A 25,036-nucleotide genomic window follows, 5' to 3' on the forward strand; every position below is an offset into this window, starting at 1 on the left:
AGAGTCAGTTATGTTAGTGTTCTTGGGAGGAAAGCAAGGTTTGGACTGCCACGTCTCCATCCAGGGCCACAGGTAGTAGCTGGGACAGTAAGGGTTCATTGCATTTCTTTTTTTTTTTTTTTTTTTTTTTTCTATCTCTCTCTATCTCTCTTTTTTTTAAATTTTTATTAGCATTTTCCATGATTATAAAAAAATATCCCATGTTAATTCCCTCCCTTCCTCCCCCCCACACTTCTCCTTTGAAATTCCATTCTCCATCATATTACCTCCCCATCACAATCATGGTACTTACATATATACAATATCAACCTATTAAGTACCCTCCTCCCTTCCTTTCTCTTCCCTTTATGTCTCCTTTTCAACTTACTGGCCTCTGCTACTAAGTATTTTCATTCTCATGCAGAAGCCCAGTCATCTGTAGCTAGGATCCACATATGAGAGAGAACATGTGGCGCTTGGCTTTCTGGGCCTGGGTTACCTCACTTAGTATAATCCTTTCCAGGTCTTTTTTTTTTTTTTAATTTTTATTATTTGTAAAAAAAATTTTTTATCTATTTATTTGAGATAGAGAGAGAAAGAGGCACAGAAAGAGAAAAGAGAGAGCGGGGGTGGGGGGAAGGGAGGAAGGGAGAGAACTCCGGACGCATGCGCCACTTTGTGCATCTGTCTTACGTGGGTCCTGAGGAACCCAACCTGAGTCCTTTGGCTTTGCAGGCAAGCGTCTTTCCCACTAAGCCATCTCTCCAGCCCTTCGTCAGTTTTCTTAACAGTAGATAGGGCTGGTCCAGGGCACAGTGGCTTCTTGAACTCAACACACTTGGTCTCACTGCATGCCTTCTCTGAATATGAATGCATGCTCTTTCTGAAGATTAATCTTTTGATCTATAAGATAGGGTGATATTCGTAGTGCCCTCTGCAGGATGGGTGTGGGGATGAAATGAGCTTCACATTAGGAAGTTTGGAGGTCACTGAAGGACAGATCTCTTCTCCTGTTTCCCTGGTAACATGGAACAGGAAAGCCTCACAGTTGCCCCCCCCCCCATAGGATTTTAGATATATTAAAGGGAGGGGAAGTTGGGGGCATCAAGGCTTTTGTTGAGCCCCTTAAGTGAAAATCTATACCATCCTAGTCAGAAATGTTCCCTTCTGGACCTGAATAGACACATTACCTTCTAAGATACCCAAAATAAGACCACCAAGAAAGACTTCCAATTAAGATGACAGAATAGAACCCACACCAAAGGAACTTGGTGGTGGGGTGCTGGGGTGCTGGAATAAGATAACACAGTACATTATTTTCTGCAAGAGCCAAGATCTGGCCAGGTGTGGTGGCACACGCTTTTAATCCCAGCAAGGATTAATCAGGAGGCAGAGGTAGAAGGATCACCCTGAGTTCGAAGCCACCCTGAGAATACAGAGAGAATTACAGGTTAGCCTGGGCTAGAGTGAGACCCTACCTTGAAAAACAACAAGAACAACAATAACAAAAAGTTGGGCTGGAGAGATGGCTTAGCAATGAAGGCATTTGCCTACAAAGCCAAAGGACCCTTGTTTGATTCTCCAGGACCCACATAAGCCAGATGCACAAGGAGGCACATGCATCTGGAGTTTGTAGTGGCTGGAGGCCCTGGTATGTTCATTCCCTCTGTCTCTTTATCTGCCCCCCTCTCTCTCTCTCTGTGTGTCCGTCTCTCTCTCTCTCTCTCTCTGTCTGCCTCTTTCTGTGTGTCTGTCTGTCTCTTTCTCTTCAATAAATAAGTAAATAAATAAATATTTTAAAAAGAGTCAAGATCTGTAAGGAACTTATTAAGCCAGGTGAGACCCACACAGAGGGAGATGTTACTGATCAGCATGATGAGCTCTAACCAGCTTCCAGGAAATGTTTCTCCTCACTCACAACCAGCTCTTGCTGGTGTACGCTGGCCTTGCCTATACCAGCAAGAGCCTTGGGAACTACTGGAAAGAGCTTTCCCCCACACACACCAGCCGTGCAAAATCAAAAGAACCCGAAGAGGACAATGGGGACCAACTGAGCAGCTCTAGAACATCCCCAGACAGCACCCCCAACCTCCCCTTCCCCACACACCAGCACCAGGGACACAGGAGAGGGCAGGAACCCAAGAGCCATCATTCTCCCACATACACTATCAAGGCCAGGTGCTCCAAATCTCTGTCCAACACAGCCAGCTGAGACAAGCCCACAGCACACCAAGGAGGGAACCAGCTTCACCACTCAGCAAACTCATCCCAAAAGGGAACTGGGCTGATTTGTACTAGGGCAATGCATGCCCCAAATCTGGTTACATAGGTTTGAACTAGAAATACTACTCAGACCTCTCATATCAGGCTGCTGAAGGAACACCACAGGCAGGGAAGGAATCCAAAACCCACCCACCAAGGCAGAAATACTGACTTGATATATTGGATGAATGCTTAGTATACTTTGCTTCTTTTATATTTTACTTATTCATTTGCAAGCAGAGAGAGAGAGAGAATGGATGCACCAGTGTCTCTTGCCCCTGCAAACAAACTCCAGATGCATGTGCCACTTTTTGCATCTGGCTTTATGTGGGTACTGGGGAATCAAACTCAGGCTGTCAGGCTTTCAAGCAAGTACTTTAACTACTGAGCGCTCTCTCTCCAGCTCATACCTTACCTTTAAAAAATTATTATCATTTATTTATTTGAGAGAGAGAGAGAGAGAGAATAAATCAGTGTGCTAGGGGCCTCCAGTCACTGCAAAAGAACTCCAGACACATGCACTACCTTGTGCATCTAGTTTATGTGGGTCCTGGGGAGTCAAACGTGGGTCCTTTGGCTCTGCAGACAAGCACCTGATCCACTAAGCCATCTCTCCAGCTTACCTCTTTTTAAATCATTTGTATGTAGGGTTAACTTTTGTCAGTTTTGATTTTTAGCTTTTAGTGCTTTGTAAGACATCTTGATCCATGTATATATCTATTCCATGATGGTTTTCTTTATAAATTGCTTAGTTGGATATTAGCTTTGTTTTGGACTTTTCTTCATCCAGTCTATTGCAATCTCTCTACTTTCCATACACAACTCAGAGATTTACCCAATTTTTCCAACCTCTTTTCCACATGCTCTTCTCTTTAACCCCTCCTCTTTATTCTCTGTAACTATGAACTTCCATACTCTCGACCACCTCTAAAATCTGTGGAACCAAACAATATGTCAACTTTCTTATCCCAGATATATTTGCCACCCCTGTCTTTTTCAAAGTTGACACGAGTCCACATTCAAGCCCACCTCACATTCCTCCCACTTTTGGGTAACGAAAATCCTACCATACTCCATACCATCCTTGCTCATTTATCCACAGCAGTTAGTGAAATCAAGATGGCTTAGCGGTTAAGCGCTTGCCTGTGAAGCCTAAGGACCCCGGTTCGAGGCTCGGTTCCCCAGGTCCCACGTTAGCCAGATGCACAAGGGGGCGCACACGTCTGGAGTTCGTTTGCAGAGGCTGGAAGCCCTGGCGCGCCCATTCTCTCTCTCTCCCTCTATCTGTCTTTCTCTCTGTGTCTGTCGCTCTCAAATAAATAAATAAAATATTTATTAAAAAAAAAAAGAGCCATTGTTGCTAATTCACTACTAGGACATTCACAGAGTATGCATAGACACAAGCTTTGATCACTCCTGTTGGTATGCTACTCTGGGGAAAAAAAAATAGAGGCCTCACCAGGCAACTTGAGCTAACAGATTGATGATATAACTTCTAGGGCTGGAGAGATGGCTTAGCAGTTAAGCGCTTGCCTGTGAAGCCTAAGGACCCCGGTTCAAGGCTCGCTTCCCCAGGTCCCACGTTAGCCAGATGCACAAGGGGGTGCATGCGTCTGGAGTTCATTTGCAGAGGCTGGAAAACCTGGCGCGCCCATTCTCTCTCTCTCCCTCTATCTGTCTTTCTCTCTGTGTCTGTTGCTCTCAAATAAATAAATAAATTTTAAAAATAAAAAAAATTGTATTATAACTTCTAAGCTACACACACAAGAATACAGCTAAGGGCTAGAGAGATGGCTTAGCAGTTAAGGTGCTTGCCTGTGAAGCCTAAGGACCCAGATTCGATTCTCCAGGTCCCACATAAGCCAGATGCACGAGGTGGAGCATGTGTCTGGAGTTCGTTTGCAGTGACTAGAGGCCCTGGCATGTCCATTCTCTCTCCCTTTCTCTCTGCCTCAAATAAAAAAATTAATTAATTAAATTTTAAAAAAAGAATGCAGTTAAAACCATCGGAAAATCCTAGCAATCAAATAACTTGAGATGTAAAAATCCTAATGCAATAATATAGAAAATACAAACTAATGACAGTAACGTAATTCTCCAAAAAATAAGACTCCTCCAATCTTCAGCAATTGTGAATTAGTGGAAAGACAGATAGATAATTTAAAAACATGAATAAGAGTGTGTTCAGCAGAGCATGGAAGCACATGCCTTTAATCCCAGCACTAGGAAACAGAAGTAGGAGAATCACTATGAGTTCTAGGCCAGCCTGGGCTAGAGTGAGACCCTACCTTGAAAAATAAGTTTGTTTGTTTGTTTGCTTGTTTGTTTAAAAAAAGTATGTTCAAAGAAACCAAAGGAGTCAAAGAAGAAAACAAACTCCTGAAGGAATCCCAAGAGAGTACACACACACACACACACACACACACACACACACACACACACACCCCAGCTGAGCACTTCACCCCGGTCCCAGTTGAAACCACAGAGGAGTTGGGGAAATGAGCCAGAGCGCTGCTTTCTCAGTAAACCTGATGTCAGCACAGGGGTGAAGGAGGTAGACACTGAGGACACTCAACACCTACCAAACCAGAGATCCAGAGGCTTCTAAGAGCCCATCAATGAAGTAGACTTAAAATGCTGCCATCATGGCTCAGAGGATTTTGCAGAAGAGGGGGCAGAAAGATTGTTAGAGCCACAAATTGGGACATTATGCACAGAGACATTGCATCTCCACCATAACTGACTGCTGCTCCCACAATGCATGACCCACAACCCCCACAGGGTTGACCTGCATGCCCAGTGAGGGGGACCCCTTCAGAAAAGGAGCAAGGAGGAGGGAGGGAAAGGATGGTACCCACATGTGTAGTTTACATACTAAGTATGTCATTGCCTAATAAAAATAATTTTTTTAAAAAAATCAGCTGAATGGGCTGGAGAGATGGCTTAGCGGTTAAGTGCTTGCCTATGAAGTCTAAGGACCCTGGTTCAAGGCTTGATTCCCCAGGACCCACGTGAGCCAGATGCACAAGGGGGCACATGCATCTGGAGTTAGTTTGCAGTGGCTGGAGGCCCTGGAGTACCCATTCTCTCTCTTTCTCTCTCTCTCTCTCTCTGCCTTTCTCTCTCTGTCTGTCACTTTCAAATAAATTAATAAAAATAAATAAACAAAAAAATTTAAAAAAAAGACAAATTAGCTGAATAAAATAAGGAGGTCAATAGAAAATATGAGTAAATAAACAGAAATATTGAAAAATAACATTGTGAAATACTGGAAATGAAAAGTACATGGGACCTCATGAAGTTAAAAGTCTATTTTGGACAGCAAAGTTAAGTAAGTACAACGGCATGGGGAAAAACATCTTTGCTAGTCATATATCTGACAGAGGATTAATATCCAAGATATACAAAACTAAACAATAAGAAATCAAACAGGGCTGGAGAAATGGCCCACTGGTTGCAGATCTGATGGCCCAGGTTCAATTTCCTGATACTCATGTAAAGCCAGACGCACAAAGTGAAGCACATGTCTAGAGTTCATTTGCAGTGGCTAGAGGCTCTGGTGCGCCCATTCTCTCCTTCTCTTTCTTTCTCTCTCTCTCTCTCTCTCTCTCTCTAACACACACACACACACACACACACACACACACACACACACACAAACATTCTCTTTCTCTCAACTAAATAAAAAAAAAATGGCATCTTGCTAGGCTTGGTGATGCACACCTTTAATCTCAGCACTTGGGAGGCAGAGGTAGGTGGATTGCTGTGGGTTCAAGGCCACCCTGAGACTACATAGTGAATTCCAGGTCAGCCTGAGCCAAAGTGAGACCCTACCTCAAACCCCCCCCCCAAAAAATTGGCACTTTAAAACTATTTTACTTATTTATTTGAGAGAGAGGATCAGAAAGAAGCAGCCACAGAGAGAGAATGAGAATATGCACCATAGTCTCCTGCTATGGCAACCGAATTCCAGAAGCATGCTCACTTTGTACATCTGGATTTATGGGTGTGGGCAATGGGGACTCAAACCCAGGCCTTAAAACCTTTTTTAAAAAATCAAACAACCCAATCAAGAAATGAGCTATGGAATTACTACGGAGGTAACATCTGCTGATGTCTGGATAAATGTATATACTATGCTAATCAAACTGCCCAGTAAGCACTTCTCTTAATGTTCATACCCTGACATTAATGCTACTCTCACTTTGGGTAGAGAATCTTCTCTTTTCAGATGGCAGTGACCTTGGGATGACTCAGAAGGTATCATGGTGCTGGAAAGAAGTAACTAGAATACCGAGTAACATCTCGATCACACCTTCCAAGGCTCAGGGTCTAATGCGGAAGAGGTGGCGGTAAGAATGTAAGAGCCAAAGGAAGGGTAGGACTCCTTACAACGTGCTCCCTCCAGACATAAAATGGCCTGGATATCCATGACCTCATAGTGCCTGACACTACCTACACAAGACCATCATAGGAGGAAGGAAAGATCACGACATCAAAATAAAATAGGGACTGATTGAGATGGGGAAGGAATATGATGGAGAATGGAATTTCATAGGGGAAAAGGGGGGAGGGAGGGTATTACCATAGGATATTTTTTATAAACATGGAAAATGTTTTTAAAAATTGAGAAAAAATAAAATAAGACTAAAAAAAAGAAATGGGCTATGGAATTAAATAGAATTCTCAAAAGAAGAAGTACAAATGGACAATAAAGATGTTTAAAAGTGCCCAGTATCTCTAGCCATTGAGGAAATACAAAATAAAATATTTTGAGATTCCATCTCAGTTCAGTCGAGAAATCAAGTGACAAAAATGCTAGTAAGCGTGTTGGGAGTGAGGAGCCCTGTGTTCATGGTTTGCACAAGTGTAAACTGATGCAGGGAATATGGAAATCAGTATAGAGGTTTCTCAAAAGGTTGCAAATACAGTTACCATATGGCCCCGCCGAGCCACTTGAAGCCACTCCTGAGCTATATACCCTAAGGACTCCATGCTTTACGACAGAGATTCTTTACTTACTCGCCCACGTTTATTGCTGCTCTATTCACAATAGCTAGGAAATGGAGTCAGTCCAGATGTCCATTAGCTGACGAATAGATAATGAAAATGTAGTGCATATACACAAGGGAGTTTTCTTCGGCTGTGAAGAAAAATGAGATTATGAAATTTGCAGGATGGATAGATCTGGAAAAGATTATACTGAAAGCGGTAACCCAGGCTGAGAAATACAAATGCCAAATGTTCACTCTCACATGCTGATTTTAGCTTTGATTTTTTTTAATTTATTTATTTGCAGGCAGAGAGAGAGAATGAGAATAGGCACACCAGGTCCTCCAGCCACTGCAAACAAACTCCAGATGCATGTGCCACTTTGTGCATCTGGCTTTATGTAGAAATCATCTGGGGAATTGAACCAGGTCATTAGGCTTTGCAGGCAAGTGCCTTAACCACTTAGCCATCTCTCCAGCCCCTTAGCTTTGAATTTTAGATTTGGAGGAAGAGTCAGTGGAGGCAAGAAAGCTAGAAAAGAGGCATGGAGGAAGGAAAAGTTTAAGAGGAGGAAATAGAATGTATATATGTATATATATATATATATATATATATATATATATATATATATATATATATATATATATGTGATTAGAGGGGGAGAATATTGGGATCAGAAATGTCTAAGCAGGGTGCAGAGAATATGGAACGGGGGTGAAGAAAGATAAGATGTGAGTAGAGTTAAACAAAACTAAAGATGTTATGAATAAGTCATACTTAGGTTTTCATAAGGAAACTTACTTCTTTATTAGCTACTTAAAAATGTAATTTTAAAAGGCCGAGGAGATGGTGCAGTGGTTAAAAGTGTTTGCCTGTAAAGCCTACTGGTCTGGTTCAATTCCCCAGTGCCTATGTAAAGCCAGAAACACAAAGTGGAATATACTATGCATCTGGAGTTTCTTTGTAGTAGCAAGAGGCCCTGGCATGCCCATTCCTTCTCATTCTCATTCTCATTCTCATTCTCATTCTCTCCCTCTCCCCTCCCAAATAAATAAATAAATCATATTTAATGTAATTTTACAAAAAGAGAGTTTGGGCAGAAGTAACTGGTGGGGATGGACTAGAAGCCATAGGTTGTTACAGGAAAGTCCCAGTGCCATGGGTGGGGTACCTCTCAGTGCGTTGTTAGCTAGGAAGACCTCCAAGCCCCCCATCCCAAACAATATAGCTCTTGTCAAGGCTCTTGCTGTGAACAGAATTTATGGTAAGACCCTGTGACTAAATATACCACATGCATCAGTTTTAGGACACTGAGAAATCAAGCTAGCACTGATCTGGAAGCTTTTTCCCTGCTGACCAGCTGTCAGAGTGCTAGAAAGTTCTGTGCAGGCTGCTGCAGGAGAAAAGCTATTAGCAGTCTTAACCATCAGTGAATTGGGTAAGCTACGCAACTGGCCAGCCAGGCACGATTTGCCCACTAGTACAGTACTGGCATTATTGTAATGGGTAATCAACTGCTCTTGGACTGGATTGGAGACCCGCTCCACGGAAGGAATTCACAACCGTACTGAAAACCTAGTCAAAAGCCTAACACTGGGAAAGTCATGGGTCCTCCAAGGGAAGCTACTACTGCTGTTTGGCTAGATGCATATGATGTACACATCAACTTGCCCTCTAAATGTTTATGGGTCTGCCCATAGATTGGTGCTGCTCTTAATTTTTGCCAGAAAGCTTCTTTTTGCAGATGGCAGTGACTACTGGGGAAATTCAGAACTCATCAAAGTGCTGAGAAGATGTCACAGCTGAGTGTTCAGCACTAAATGTAACATCTCTATCACACCCTCGAAGGCTTGAGGAGCATTGCAAAAAGGTGACAGAAAGAATGTGAGACCCAAAAGATGAGGAGGAGTGCTTTGGAATGATGTCTTTTGAATGCAGAGTGGCCATGGCATTCGGGACTTCATAACAGCTGTTGTTACCTGAACAATATTGGACCCATCAATATGTCACTGAGGATAATGAACAACGGTCAAAAAAAAAAATACATCAAAATAGAAAAGGGACGAGTTGGAAATAAAAAAAAAAAGAGTTTGGTAGAAGCAGATGGAGGCGAAAGAAAGTACTAGGAGAGCATTTAGATCAAAAGGAATTATGTACATGTAGTGAAAAAAAGAAAAGAATCAGGAAAAAAAAAGTTTACGAAGACATATTCTTGTTCTGTTCCTTAAGAGTTAATCTGAGGGCTGGAGAGATGGCTTAGCGGTTAAGGTATTTGCCTGAGAAGCCTAAGGACCCCAGTTCAATTCTCCAGGACCTACATAAGCCAGATGCAAAAGGGAGCGCATGCATCTGGAGTTTGTTTGCAGTGGTTGGAGGCCCTAACATGCCCATTCTCCCTCTCTCTCTCTCTCATCTATCTGCCTCTTTCTCTCTCATAAATAAATTAATTAATTAATAAAAATATTTTAGGGCTGGAGAGACAGCTTAGTGGTTAAAACGCTTGCCTGCATAGACTAAGGACCCAGGTTTGATGCCCCAGAACCCACGTAAGCCAGATGCATAAAGGGGTGCATGCATCTGGAGTTCATTTGCAGTGGCTGGAGGCCCTGTAGTGCCCATCCCTCTATCTGCCTCTTCCTCCTTTTCTCTCTCTGTCTCTCCCTCTAAAACAGATAAATAAATAAAATATTTTATTAAAAACATGAAAAAGGGGCTGCAGAGATAGCTTAGTGGTTAAGGCATTTGCCTGCAAAGCCAAAGGATCCCGGTTCAGTTCTCCAGGACCCACATACACCAGATGCACAAAGAGGCGCATGCATCTGGAGTTCGTTTGCAGTGGCTAGAGCCACTGGCATGCCCATTCTCTCCTCTCTTTCTCTCTCTCTCTCTCAAATAAATAAATAAATAATAGTTTTTAAAAATTAAAAATAAATTTTAAAAAGTTAATCTAACTTGGGGGTGGGGTGGGGGAAGGGGCACTGGAAAATGGCTCAACAATTAAAGGTGATTGTTTGCAAAACCTGTGACCAGGTTCAGTGCCCAGCCACTCACATAAGCCAGACACAAAAAGTAGTCCATGTATCTAGTGGTTATTCACAGTGATAAGAGACTCTGGCACATCCATACACACACACTCAAATAAAAAAAAATAAAATTAGGGGCTGGAGAGATAGCTTAGCGGTTAAGGTGTTTGCCTGCAAAGCCAAAGGATCCTGATTCAATTCTCCAGGACCCATGTAAGCCAGATGCACATGGGGGCACATGTGTCTAGAATTTATTTGCAGTACCTAGAGGCCCCGGCATGCCCATTCTCTCTCTCTCTCTCTTCCCCCCTCTCTCTCTCTCTCTCTCTCTCTCTCCCTCTCCCCTTTTCTCTCAAATAAATAAATAAAATATTTAAAAAATTAAAATTAAAGAAGAGTTAATCCAACTGGGCTGTCAATCACTCAGCTGGTCAAAAGTCCACCCCTCACCTAAAAGGCACGGTAAGGGGGTGGCAGGAATAGATTTTTCCCTTTATGAGACAATGTCTAATACCTACCCAGTGACAGCCCATTGGTGGCACTCTGTGTCTCAGGCTGGCCTGAAGCTCATAGCAATCCTCCTATCTCAATCTCCAAGTGCTGAGATTATAGGAGTGAGCTACCAAGCCCAGCGGCCTGACAGAGTCTTGAGAGATGAGTAGGGGTGAGCAATAGGGAAGGGTGTCCCAGGTTGAAGGAATTGTGTGTGGGAAGAATGCAGACCACAAAGTCCTCCATGAAGGTAAGAAGTGCAGGATGCCCTGGGACGGTGCTGATGGGGCAAGGGCAAGAGATGAGACTGTGGAGGCCACAGGGGCCCAATCAGGAAGGCGCATGAATGAGCTTGATTATTTTTTCCTGGAAAATAATTGAGAGTTGTTGAAGAATGTTTAGCACAGGCCCACAACAGTTCTATTTGTGTTTTTTAAAAATATTTTATTCATTTTTATTTATTTATTTGAGAGCGACAGACAGAGAGAGAAAGAGGGAGACAGAGAAAGAGAGAGAGAGAGAGAGAGAGAGAGAGAGAGAATGGGTGCGCCAGGGCCTCCAGCCACTGCAAACCAACTCCAGACACGTGCGCCCCCTTGTGCATCTGGCTAACGTGGGTCCTGGGGAATCGAGCCTCGAACCGAGGTCCTTAGGCTTCACAGGCAAGCGCTTAACTGCTAAGCCATCTCTCCAGCCCTCTATTTGCGTTTTTTAAAATCCCCTTCTGAACCGGGTGTGGTGGCTCATGCCTTTAATCCCAGCACTTGGGAGGCAGAGGTAGGAGGATCGCCATGAGTTTGAGGCCACCCTGAGACTACATAGTGAATTCCAGGTCAGCCTGGGATAGAGTGAGACCCTACCTCTGGTGTGTGTGTGTGTGTGTGTGTGTGTGTGTGTGTGTGTGTGTGTGTAAATACCTTTCTGAAATGCAAATTAAAATTAACTTTGAGATTCTGTCTCATCCAAGTCAGAAAGGCTAACATGAAGAAAACAAATGGGGACTGGAAAGATGGCTTAGCTGTTAAGGTGCTTGCCTGCAGAGCCAAAGGACCCAGGTTTAATTCCCCAGTACCTACGTAAGCCAGATGCACAAGGTGGGACATGCATCCAGAGTCTGTAGAGGCTAGAGGCCCTGGTGCACCCAGATTCTCCCTTCCTCCCTCCCTCTCTCTGTCTCCCAAATAATCAATTTTAAAATAAAAAGGGGGCTGGAGAGATTGCTTAACAGTTAAGGCACTTGCCTGCAAAGCCTAAGGACTCAGATTCGCTTTCCCAGGACCTATGTAAGCCAGGTGCACATGGTGGCACACACGTCTTGAGTTCATCTGCAGTAGCTGAAGGCCCTGAGGCACCCATTCTCTCTCTCTCTATCTGCCTTTTCCACTCTCTCCATATCTCTCTCATTCACTGTCTCAAATAAATAAAATAATTTTTAAGTTTAAAATAAAAAAAGAAAACAAATGCTCATAAATGCTGGCTAGGATATGAAGAAAACCCTTTATACACTGCTAGTGGGGGTCAAACTGGTATAGCCACTGTGGAAATCAACATGAGGGGTTCTCCAAAAACTAAAAATAGGACTACCATATGACCCAGCTATACCATTTCAGGCATATGCCCAGAAGACTGCCATAGGGATATTTGCACATCCATGTTTATTGCTGTTTCATTCACAGTAGTCAGTCAATAGCATCAGCCTAGATGTCCATCAACTAGTAGGTGGATAAAGGAGAAATGACATATACACAATAGAATCTGATCCAGACTTAAAGAAAAAGAAATCATGATATTTGCCAGAAAAAAAAAAAAAAAAAAAAAAAAAAAAACAGGAATAGAACTGGAAATGATTGTGTTAAGTGAAGTAACCAGACTTAGAAAGACAAATACTTCATGTTTCCTCTCACATGCAGATCCAAGATTTTGATTTTTGTATGTGTGTATGTATTTGCATAGGGTGAGAGAATAGATCATTAAACCAGAAAGGGAACCATGAGAGAGGAAAAGGGAATCTTATATCTGGTTAGGGGAGAAAATGCCACAATGAAACCCATTACTTTGTATTCTAATTTTTAAAAGCTAATTAAAAATATATATATCTGCCTAATAGCAAAGAGAACAGGAACTTAGAAAATTTATCTGGGAGACCATATCACTGTCAGATCTTGCCCATAATGCTTTGCAAGTCTTGTCATTTCAAATCAGAATATACACAGAAACGACCTCATGGAACCCTACCCCCGCCCCCACTGATGTTGTAGAGATGAAAAAAATAAAAAACTTATTTTCAGGAGATTTAAAGTAGTATCCTCATTTGTCTGCATGTTTACAATCCAGCCTTCCTAGTTCCTACTGCCGCTGGCCATTTTGCTGGCATCAGTGCTCCTGAGAGGGTGCGAGGTAGTCACTTCTGTGGACGCTGCTCAGAGCGGGTCCTGTTTAGTGAGTTAAAACTTTTACCAACTTTAAGAGCTGATGGAGTCACTGTGCTGGGGAGCAGGAGAAAAATCCTAACTGGTTTCATACACTTTTCTCATGGTGATTAGAAACTTAAACCCCTTTAAATCAGAGATTATTCTTGAGCTCCTAATACTGTTTAAATTACAACTCCCAGACCTTGAGTGTCATAACGACCTCCAGTCCAAATGCTGCTGTGGGAATTCTACGCATCCCGTGCTAGCGACCTTATGTGACAGAAGGCCATGCAGAAGATCTTAGAGGGATTGCGCTGCAACACTCACCACATCCTCAATCCTGTAGCCAATACACAGCCATGATTTCTACCCAGGGAATCTCAAACAGATCACAGAGCTACATAACATCTACAGAGGACAACGGTCTCGTGGCCCACCGTGCTAGTTTCTTCAAACGACCTCTGTCAGCAGACCACAGGCAAGCGGGCCCTGCATTTAATACAGCCCAGAGCAAGCAAGCCAGCCGATTGTGCCTGGAACGAATTCTTCCAGAAAAGGAGTTTCGATTGACTAAAACACTGTGAGCAGATTCAGTCACGCAGTGCTGCTAGCTAGCTGAAGGGCAATTTTCTTAACTACACTGACATAAAAAGCCACTTGTTTCTGGAATACCAGACAACCCCAGCAAAGGACAGTGGTTTCTGGGAGAATCTCAAGCCACATGGACGCTGAAAGTCACTTCCATTCCATCAAACAGATGTGTCTGAAATGAAATCCCTAGCAGTCCTGCAAGGAGTCAGTGAGTACAACGTCTGGGGTTTCTACAGACTGGCTTCATTTTGACTCCCACAAGAGCCTGCTGTGTTATTTCCAGTCCACCAATGGGCAGGCAGTCCTAAACAGGTAAATACATTGGCCTACAGTGCACTGATTGAGAAGGATTAGTTGCGGCATTGTGCGTTCTACAGTCCCAAGCCCTAACTGGGACTGCCTCTGGGCCAATGGACAGAAGTGCTGATGGTTAATGCCTGGGGAGACATCACCATGGGGTCCCCAGAGAAAGTGAAGGATTCAGAAAGTCACTGCTTCTACTGCATACTGACCTACTTTAGGAGCGAGTTTCCCCCAAGAAGCAGAAGCAGAAGTTTAACATTTCCCTCTGAACAGAGCTCAGGATGGGACTTGCTCAGACCCAAGAAGAATCAGGAAGCTCTCCTGAATAAATCCCCAGTGCACTAGAGAGGCCCAGAGCTCAGTCTCCTTTCCCAACGCGTCAGTCACTAATACAAACCGTGTTCTGCTATTCATGAGAATGAGGCTTTTCACAGGAAAAGGGAAGAACATTTCTTTTACATCGCCTCTATTTTGCTACAGTGGTTTTACATATTACGATTCATCACTATAGATAAAAATTCAATGAAAGTCACATTACAATTTTGCTTTCATAGTTATAAACTAAATCATCTGAAAAATTCATTCAGGACTCGCATTTGTGAGATGCCCTTTATCAATCCAATATGCCAGAAACCCAAAGATCAGTTTCTTTCAAGGTGTACTGAATGTTATAATTAAATTTCATTTCTAAACATATTGAAGGAAGGCTCTGGTGACCTGCTTCATTGATTAGCCAATTGCATCATAGCTCATGGTGTTAAAGTTCTGATTTGAAAGTGAAATTAAACTTCCAAGATTAAGAGACCCAGAAAGTTATGAAGTATAAGGAAAAGGTACCATGTTTTGTTTTGGTTTTTTCCTTTTTTTGTGGTATTCACTCTAGGTAAGTTCATTATATGCCAAAGCCTGGGGAACGCAAATAGGGAACTTAAAAAGACATCATCTGCTGTGTGATGGTCCAAGTTGGAAACTTAACCCTTAACTTCTGCATCACCAGCTGGGGAACCCATCTCCTTCCTTGGGATAAGTGGTGGGGAGGGGGGAGAAGTGGGGGAGCCTGACATGGTAAGTAAGAAGCATTAGCAGGATCTAAGGATGTACCTTGTTAGGCATTTTGATAATCTCATCATCATAACCCACATACTCTCTCCAGAAAAAAAAATCTCAGTTATACTTGACTTTTAAAATGAATACTCTGTATATAGTAGTTATTATTAACTATGAAGCCACAACCCAATAGCTAGCCACCATCTTTGCTGAAAATTTTTACTTTATTTAAAACAGGCTCTTTGAAAGAAAAATAATAAAAATTTAGCAAGTTTTGAAATCTGAAATAGAAAGAAAGCCAAGTGCAATTCTTCCAATGAACAAAAGCCTCCTTAAAAAAAAACATTTAAGACGGAAAATGAAAGGAAATATTTTGTACTTAAATATTCAGAGACAACTCATGGTGTACACAGTAGAAGTTTCCATTTTTTAAAAGTACCTGTGTTTGGAAAGTGGTCTTTTTTTCTTAGTTTTCAACCTGAAATTATGTTTTACCTTTTAATATAGGTTTAACAAAAGCAGAACAGTTCATTTGGGATTGATTTGAATTCACAAAATAATTTTATTGTATGTAACAGAGCATACAGGGAGCAAAACTGAGGAAACATTCATAACACACAAATAGCACAGACCTGGTACAGGAGATACTTTCTCAGAAGATTTCACCAATTTCAACTACATGTCAAGTCAATTGCTCATTAAGAATACCTTGAAATTTAAAAAAAAAAAACTATTCAAATGCCCCCCCCCATGAGTTACTGTGCCCACATAAGGGAAGCTGATGGTACTTTTTGCAGTCCAGGGTCTAACATGGATACAAGATTCCCAAGCACAGAGGGGGGAAAACAAAAGTTGAATTTGTGAACAGAGCTGCTGATAGTTTTGGAGTGCTTGGCACACACAGGAGAATAGAGTCTTCTCCTTCTGCCAACAGAAGTGTTGTAAGTGAAGGCAAGGAGACAGTATTCATTAGTGCACCATTAACATTTAAAGACCTTTCTTTAAAAGAAAAAATAAACCACAGGTAGTAAATTCAGATATAGCCCCCTTGAGTGCATTTGGTTTGACCAGAGGAGATGGAAATACAGGGTTTGAGTTGTGCCTACCCATGGAGTTGTTGTGAACCATAAGCTTACCAAAAAAAAAAAAAAAAACTCACTGTCCTGCACTTGTCCATCCAAGACAGTCATAAGACAGTCATTTTATTTGTTTCAGAAAGTTATTTGAGGCATGAACTGAAAAATGACAGAGGGGGGTCAATTATTTTACAATTATTTTACAAGGTGTTATATATGCTTTGCTTGCCACCAAAAACAGACATGTAAAGGCGTATTATATAAAAGCTGGCTTTTCTATAAGATATTTACAAGACTGCAAATTCTCCTGGGGAAAGCCTTGGTCATTTAGGACACAAATAGTAGCTATGATTTTTTTTTTCAGTGTTTCCAAATCTCTCTAGTGGAAAAAGAAAAAGGAAAAGCACTCGCAGCATTTGGCAGTTCTCACCTTGTGTTCAGCTGTCAGTGTTTGCTGAGAACTGGTCACAGTTTCACTTCCCATCAGTCTTTGCTGTGTTCTAAAGGTTATTCGTGGTGACCACTTAGAATCTCACGTGTGTTTGTTTCATTGGCTCATAAAGTGCTAAATCAATGGACAGTCTCCAATACATTAGTTTGTCTTATTAAATATGATAAATATAGTTTTACTATGATAAATTTAAAATATCCATATGATACAATAAATAAATAAATAAAAGCATTATCAACAAGCATCTGTCAAATGCAAAAAAGAAAGAAAGAAAGGGAAAAGAAAACTCCCCACTCCAACCGTAAGGCTCAGTTATGTTCTTAGAAATAGTTTATAAAGGCATGCACCTACCTTTACAACCTGAAAACTGCCTGGGGCAGTTTGAGCACCTGTTTGTATACAGCAAACTCAACCCTCTCACCTCCTTCAAGTGAAGATGTTCACTGTAGGATCTTTGCCCTATTTTTTTTAAGTCCTAAGATAATGAGTTTCAAAAATGATTTTGGAGCCAAAGGCATATCCCCTGTGGCTCTCCACGTGCCCCTGTTTGACTATGGATAACACAGAAAACACACTGGATGTGCATGTGAAACTATACCACGTAGTTGTCCAAAAGCAGCAGAAAGGATCTCATGACATCTCACAGTCTCACCGAACCTGGTTCTTAACGGCAAGCCCTAAGGAAGCCTCCGTGGCTGGATTCTGCCAGCAGTTCAAGTTGGGTGCTGCCCGTTGTATGTGATGGGCTGTATCTTCTCCAGAGAGACATCAGTGTCATAGTCCAAGATGACCGACAGGGCAGGGGACAGCTTCTCCGGTGGTTTGGCTACTCCACCTGCCTCCTCCTTTTTCATATCCTCTGAGCCCACAGCATGAGGGATCAGGTAAACCAAATTGCTGTCCTTGGAGATGGAGCCCCGTGGCTCATGGTGGCTGGAAAATACCACAGCCCCGTTGTTGTTGATGCTGACGGTCTCTATGGCATTATTAGCAGTAGGGCAAAGTCTGTAGCACCCTAAGAGGGTTGAAAATGCCTTCTGAAAATCAGCATTGAAAGCATAAATGATGGGGTTTAAGGAGGAATTCGCCCAGCCAAACCACACAAACACATCAAAGGTTATGGAATCAATGCAGAACTGCTGGGTCTCCTCGGGCCCACAGAAAGGTACCATGCAGTTTGAGATGAAGAACGGGAGCCAGCAGCACACGAACACCCCCATGATCACCGACAGAGTCTTCAGCACTTTCGTTTCTCTTTTGAAGGACATCTTGAAGGAACTCTCTGACTGAGAGCATTCCACGGGGTTTCCATTGCCCTGGCAATTCTTGGCGTGGACGGCTGCCCTCTCCAAGGCTGAGATGCGCCGGATCTGTTTCTGGGCGATCCTGTAGATACTGGTGTAGGTGACGATCATGATGGCCACCGGGATGTAAAAACTGATGAGAGAGGATGAAATGGCATATGTCCTGCTCAACCTGGTGTCACAGTTGTCCTCCGTCTCTTCCAGGAAAGTGACATTGCCATCAAAGAGCTCTGTGGGTTTTGCCTTATGCCAGCTGAGCTGTACGGGGATGAAGGAGATGAGAACAGACAATGTCCACGCTATGCTGATCAGAATGAAGGCTGTCTTGGGGGTCATCTTCCTCTCATACTGGAAAGGGCTGGAGATTGCCCAATACCTGTCCACGCTGATCACACAGAGGTTGAGGATGGACGCGGTGGAGCACATGATGTCAAAGGCGACCCAGATGTTACAGAAAGACCCAAAGGGCCAGAAGCCAGCAATTTCTGCCACAGCTTTCCAGGGCATGACCAAGACAGCTACCAAAAGATCTGACACAGCTAAGGAGATGACAAAGAAGTTGGTCACCTTGGACCGCAGGTGTCGGAACCTGATGACAGCAGCACAGACCAGAGTGTTCCCCAGGAGAGTGGTCAGAATGAGCAGCGACAGGAAGCAGGCCGTGAGCATCCGGAAGGAGAAGTCCCTCTCCACCACCAACCCAGCCCCATCCATGGTGGAAGTGTTCAGGGCCATCTTCCAGAAGGAAAGTACACCAGGGTTCTGGCAAGTTCCCAAGCAGGGTGAAGGGTTGGCTAGACTTCCCCCGGGGTCCTCACTCACCGCCTAGCCTCTTGAACAGCTCCTCTTGCTGCCCCAGGCCAAGGCCACCAGCGAGCCATCAAGAGCTTCCCTGTGGCAAGCCCAGTCATGCTGGTCATGGGATCCTCTTGCTTTCCACAGCTGTCTTCTTGCTTGCTTTCTCCCCGTCACAGGTGCCAGATGTCCCCTAGGATGCCTCAAGCAAAGCACTGGCATTTAAAGTACATTCTACCTCATTATTCTAGAGTCTCGGGGCCTCTGCCTTGTTAACTGCAGTCACATTTCTGAGCCATTGCCTGTCTTGGGTGGTACCAAGGAGTTCTCTGCTTCTGAGACACAGCTGAAAATAATGCCTCAGTCCTCCAACTCCCTGGTTATAAGGCAGCTCTCCAAACGCCCTAAAATATATACATATAAATAAATAAAAATAAAAATAAAAAACAGGGTCATCCACAGAGTCTTGAGCTGATCGCCTATTTAGTCATGTCAGATCCAATCCAATCATGTGCTGGGCAAGGCCGTTAAGGCCACCTACCTTGCCTGGAGATGGCCTCTCTTAAAACCCCTGGAGCTCTGAAAGTGGATGTCCCCTGGCTCCTAGGCTCCACGACGCCCAGGCAGTGCGCCACTGAGTCCAGCAGGCTGCGATGAATATGTCTGGGACAGGTTTGGAAAGGGAATCCCAGACCAGGCCCCCAAAGGAGCAGACCCACACCGCTACCTCCACCGGCCAGAGATTGTAGAAACCGGGCAGGACCTTAGAAAGGGGCTCCCGCGCTCTGGTGGCGTTCTTAAGAAAAGGCACCCCAGGATCAAGTCACTTGGGCAGGTTTTATTTCTTTTCTGCTGAAGACCAACCCTCTTCCGTGCCTGGGCGCCCTCGGTCGGCCTTCGCTCCTCTGAGCAGGATCAGAGCCCCTCGCCAGCACTGCCCACTGTCTCTCGGGAACCCGGAGCGGAGAGCGCAGAGCTGGCACCGCCGCGGGCACGGGCCCCGCTGAGTTCCCGGCGGGGCACACAGCCCACCCCGCCTCCAAGTCCCCTCCCCTGCCCTGAGGGCGGGCTGAGCTTGACAGGCTGCGATGCAGTCACACGTGGTTCCCGCGATGGGCGGAGGGGTGGGGGACACTTCGATTGCTCACCTTGCCCCTCGCCCACCCCTGAACCCTCTCCCCGAATCAGGCAGAGCCTGAAAAGCAGATCCTAGTGCGCAAGTAAGCCAAACTTCGGCCAGACATCCGGTGCCTCTCGGAGTCTACCCTAAGTTCGCTCCAAAGCCTTGGGTCAGGAGGAGACCCATCCCCACTCCCCCACACGGCAACTGGACCCCGACCCACTGCGCTGTGGCCAAGTGTTCCCAAACTAGGCTAAGGATGCGCCTCCAGGACACCCGTGCTCACAGTTCTCAGGGATGCTGCGCCGTCCTCCTCTGGCCCAAGGCCGCTGCGTCCAAGGGGCGCTCAGTTCGCACTTCCCCACTGGTGACCAGCGCTGCTGGGGCCCGGCGGTCAGACCCGGCTGCAGCCGTGTGCCCAGCGTCCCGCAAGCATCACATACTGAGCGCCACGCGCTTCGTGAGCCTCGCGCGCCCTCTGCCGGCGCCTGTGGCTTCCTGCATCCAGGCTGTGCGCAGGCAGGTACCAGTCTGTCCAGCATCAACCCTGGCATCCTTCCGCCAGGGCTCAAAGCCTCGCCAGACACTTCCTGGCCCAGGACTGTCGGAACCCGGGGAAGAAGAGACACAGTCTTGCTCACTAAGGGCTACTTTGCTTGAAATACCCCCGAAAACGTACGTGGATGCGAAGGTCCTCTTGCTGGTTGAAGCTAGAATTCCTCCTGTGTTCCCAGTGCATGCATGTCAAGGGCTGGGACAGCAGATGGGTAACATGCAAGTTTCCTCTCCAAGCAAACAGAGACATGGCATTTATTCTCAACATTCTATGTTCCCCAGACACAAGCCTTGTGATGAACCCCTTGCAATAATCCTTCCTTGCAGGACTGCTCAGCTGCATATTACAGGTGTAGACAATAATGCCTGGAAGGATGTGGGGCCAGGCCAGTTCAAACTTAACACAACTAATGAGGGTGGGGAGTAGACTGCCCACTTTGCCACATCAGTACAGGAAAGGCCACAAAGGGAGACAGGAAGACCTGACAGAGTGTATTCCCGGCCGCTGGTGGCAGGGCCAAGGTGGTGAAGTGGTGATCTACAAGTCAGGCTTTCAGAACTCGCTCCATGAGGGTGTCTTTCTGTGTCTGCAAACGTGGGACAAGAATAAACATGGAGCATGCAGGTTGCACTGCCTGGACATTTGTACCTGTTGGTATGACAGGATTATTGGGATTACTGGATTAAATTCATAGAATTATTGTATTATTAGGATTATTGTATTAAGTGAGATGGTAGTTGCCTCAAATCTGGACTCAGTCACCCACCACCGGCAGGAATCCTGAAGGGATCAAAAAGAAAGAAAGAAAGAAAGAAAGAGAGAGAGAGGGAGGGAGGGAGGGAAGGAAGGAAGAAAGAAAGAAAAGAAAAAGAGTCTTATCTGCATGAGAATCACACACATTTGAGATTAACATTTTCTCTGGGAAAAAAAAAAAACAAACTTGAATCTAGCTGAAAGCAGAGCACATGCCTACAATCCCAGCACTCAAGAGGCTGGGGTAACAGGACGGGAGTGAGTTGGAGACCAGAAAGAAAAACAACAACTTTGAACTAAAATAACAATTCTAATTAGCTAGTACAAATTACATTTTGTTTTATGTGCAATGACCCTATGATTGACACTCCTCTGACTGTACTCAGCTCTGCCCTCCCACAGCAATCTGGCTGTCACACAGTAGATCCCACAGACACAAGGTACACAAATCCCCAAACCCACATTCCTTCACAGCCCTAAGCCACGTGCAATGTGTAGTACTTCCACACTGTTGTTCCCATGGCAATCATCCTAAGAGCTTCTTGGAATTTTTTTTTCCATCTTTGTTGTTTTTTTTTTTTTTTTCTCTCTCTCTCTTCATTTTTACTAGTAAACACAAATGGAAGAATTTTTCTAGTTCAGGGCATTCATGTGAGCCTGAAAATGTATAACTCCTTACATTCTGCCCATTTGGTCCTGAAATGTGTTGACTGCAATTATCTGAAATAAATAAGATAGGAGAAATATGCTGCTTTGAAGCACATAGGATGTCTTGGGATGCTTTTGTGTATCAGGGCTGCGGATCTTTTGCTTTCTCTGGACCACATTGGACAAAGAACTATCTTGGGGTGCACATTAAATATCCAAGCACCAAGAAAAGCTGATAAGCAAAAGAAAAACTCACAAAACTATAATTTTGGCTGGAAAGATGGTTAAATGTGCTAGCTTACAAACCTGTATAGCCCAGGTTCGATTCCCTAGTACTCATGTAAAGCCAGATGCACAAAGTGGTGTATGCATCTGGAGTTCATTTGCAGCAACAGGAGGCCCCGACACACCCATTCTCATTCTCTATCTATCTATCTATCTATCTCAAATAAATAAGTACATAAAAATAAATGTTTACACCCTGAGACTACATAGTGGATTCCAGGCCAGGCTGGGCTAGAGTGAGACCCTACCTTGTAACCCAAAACAAATAAACATTTTTTTAAAGCCTATCATATTTGTGATAGCTACCACCTGTGTTTCTTTCTTGGAAGTAATCACTCACAAATGTGGCGCTGCTACAAAGTGATGACATGAATAACACATAATGGTGAAGTGAGGGATACTTGCCTCTGGGAAACCAGGACCTATGAGTCTAAGAGGCTTAGTCAAATTTTTCCCAAGTTGAATGTCAGGTGGCAGCTCCATGCATTTCATTTGGAAATTAGCAGGCAGCAGTTTAGGTCTACTGGAAATGGAGTTGCAAATATTTCAATATATTGACCATTTCCCAGAAATACTGAAATGTTTTCAAAGTCTTATAACCACATTGAAAGCAAGGCCACAAACACACACACACACACACACACACACACACACACACACACACACATTTACTGTTCATAAAGCTGTGTTTAGCCAATAAGTCAAAATGCATAAATTGTTTGCCTTAACTTGAAGTTGCTATAATTTCAGCTTCAAATGAAATAGTATGATGAATTGAAACATATTAATTAACTGGTTTTCTCCTAAAAGATACACATATGACTGATTTAAATGAGCAGTGAAGTCCACTAAAAAGGCAAAATCTGAAAGCTTGTTTCCATCATAAAGCAGTGACACAAGTTTGCTCTTTTACAATGTTGCGGGGAGGCGGTCTGGGGAGATGGCTTAATGGTTAAGACACTTATTTACCTACAAAGCTTAAGGACCCAGTTTCAGTTCCCCAAGACCCACGTAAGTCAGACACACATGGGGGCCCATACGTCTAGAGTTCATTTGCAGTGGCTAGAAGCCCTGGCACACTGATTCTCTCTATCGTGCTCTCTGTCAAATAAACAAATGAGATAAAACATTCATTAAATGTGCGTGTGTGTGCGACGTATACATGTACAGGCAATGGGCGCCAGGAGGCACATGGGAGGGCTGACGACATCCTTGCAGCGCTTGTCCTTCCACGTTTCTTGAGACAGGGTTTCCCTTGTGGTTTCTAGATGGACTGCAAGCAGCTCCTCCTGGTTCTGCCCTCCGTTGGCAGAACCATTGGGGATTACAGATGCATGTGCCACTTTGTGTCCATCTTTGTGTGGATGCTGGGGAATCAAACTTGGCCTGGCAGGCTTGTAAACAAGTGCCATTAACCACGGAGCCATCTCCCAGCCCCACGAGTTTTGTTTTGTATCATAAACGACATCATACCATGTCACAAATCATAAAATCTTTTCAATATTTGGTTGCAACTTTTCAGAAGTAAATGATGCTACCACAGCTCTGAGCATTAACACTTTTTGTTTATTTTTGTTAATTGAGAACTTTACTGTGTGGACATTTTGCATATTGGCCATATTCCCATCAGGTTACACCATTATGTTCCCTCTCTCCCATGTACCATTCCACTGAGGGCCCTCCTCAGTGGAGTTATCCATATACAAGATCAACCAACCAGGCAAGATGTATTCACCAGTGCAATAGTGGCACACAGGCAGTAGGGGTAATCAACTGCTCTCTAATTTTTTGTTTTGTTGTGTTTTGAGGTAGGGTCTCGCCTTAGCCCAGGCTGACCTGGAACTCACTGTGTAGTCTCAGGATGGCCTCAAACTCACAGTGGTCCTCCTACCTCTGCCTCCCAAGGGCTGGGATTAAAGGCGTGCACCACCGTGCCCGGCAGCTGCTCTCTGATTTAATGAGGTCTGCTCAGTGGGAGAAAATTCACACCTCGTACTGAAAAGCAAGTCAGAAGCCTATGGCTTGGAAAGTCATAGACCCTAGAGGGAAGTTCCCACTGTTCTTTGGCAAAAAGCCAAGGATATGCCTATGCAAAAGTCTTCTAAATGTCTACGTTTATCCCCTCTGATCCATGCTGCTCTCACTCGTGGTTACAGAGTCTGCTTTTTACAGATGGCACCAACACTTTTAAGGAATTCTTAGAACTGGCCATAATTTAATTTCTTGGCCCTTAAAAAATACACAGACTTGATGATGATTGTTATGGAATTATCCATGTTTAATGCTTTTGTGCACAAATTTTCTTGTGCTATGTAATGATATTTCATGAAACATAAGTCTTGGGCAGCAATTGTATTGTCTTACATTAATTTTACAGGTCCCTCTATCTTACCTACCCTTGCTGGGGCACAATCAATAGTTGTGCTGCATATTTTGACAATGGGCAATGAAAATAGGCTTAACATATTTTTTTTTTTTACTGTTTTGTATAAATCTCCTGATTTAGACATGTCTTTTAATGGCACTGAAGAAGAAATGGCTTCTTCAGGGCCACTATATCCATCGTTAGTATCTCTAATAATAATAGCAGGCTGAGCAACATTTGTGGCAGCTCTGCTCTTCAAACGTTAACCTCTAAGCCATCTCCCTGGTCCTAAATTTACAATTTTATTTTGACCTGCTGTAACAGTTTGAATTACTGTCCCCCCATAAACTCATGGGTTCTGAATGCTTGGGTCAAAGCTGGTGGCAATTTGGGAGCAGGAGCCTTGCAGGAAGAGGTGTGTTGTTAGGGGGTGGGCTTATGGGTGTTATAGCTAGCTTCCCCTTGCCAGTGTTTGGCTCCCTCTCCTACCGCTGTTTTCCACCTGATGTGGCAAGAAGGTGATGCCCAGTCTCTGCTCTGTCTTCTTTCCCCTGCCAGCATGGAGCTTCCCCTCTAAACTGTC

At 44.0% G+C, this 25,036-nt stretch overlaps 1 protein-coding gene across 3 annotated transcripts in view; it reads right to left on the reverse strand.

Moving 5' to 3' along the window:
- The window catches only part of Drd1 (dopamine receptor D1), a 79,888-nt gene extending 59,689 nt beyond the window's left edge, over positions 1 to 20,199 (reverse strand). Inside the window, exons 1-2 of one of the 3 annotated variants that reach the window (XM_045153363.1) lie at positions 20,133 to 20,199; positions 15,855 to 19,130 (exon numbers count right to left, since the gene is read on the reverse strand). In XM_045153363.1, the coding sequence (XP_045009298.1) occupies positions 17,341 to 18,666 (1,326 nt within the window). In that variant the 5' untranslated portion in view covers positions 18,667 to 19,130; positions 20,133 to 20,199 and the 3' untranslated portion in view covers positions 15,855 to 17,340. Of the gene's footprint in view, positions 1 to 15,854; positions 19,760 to 20,132 lie in introns of those variants that run through there. The other 2 variants (XM_045153362.1, XR_006637788.1) reach the window with 2 other exon arrangements.
- Between the last annotated feature and the right edge of the window lie 4,837 nt (positions 20,200 to 25,036).

This window comes from Jaculus jaculus, chromosome 6 (genome assembly GCF_020740685.1).
Source record: "Jaculus jaculus isolate mJacJac1 chromosome 6, mJacJac1.mat.Y.cur, whole genome shotgun sequence".
Taxonomy (NCBI): Eukaryota; Metazoa; Chordata; class Mammalia; order Rodentia; family Dipodidae; genus Jaculus; species Jaculus jaculus.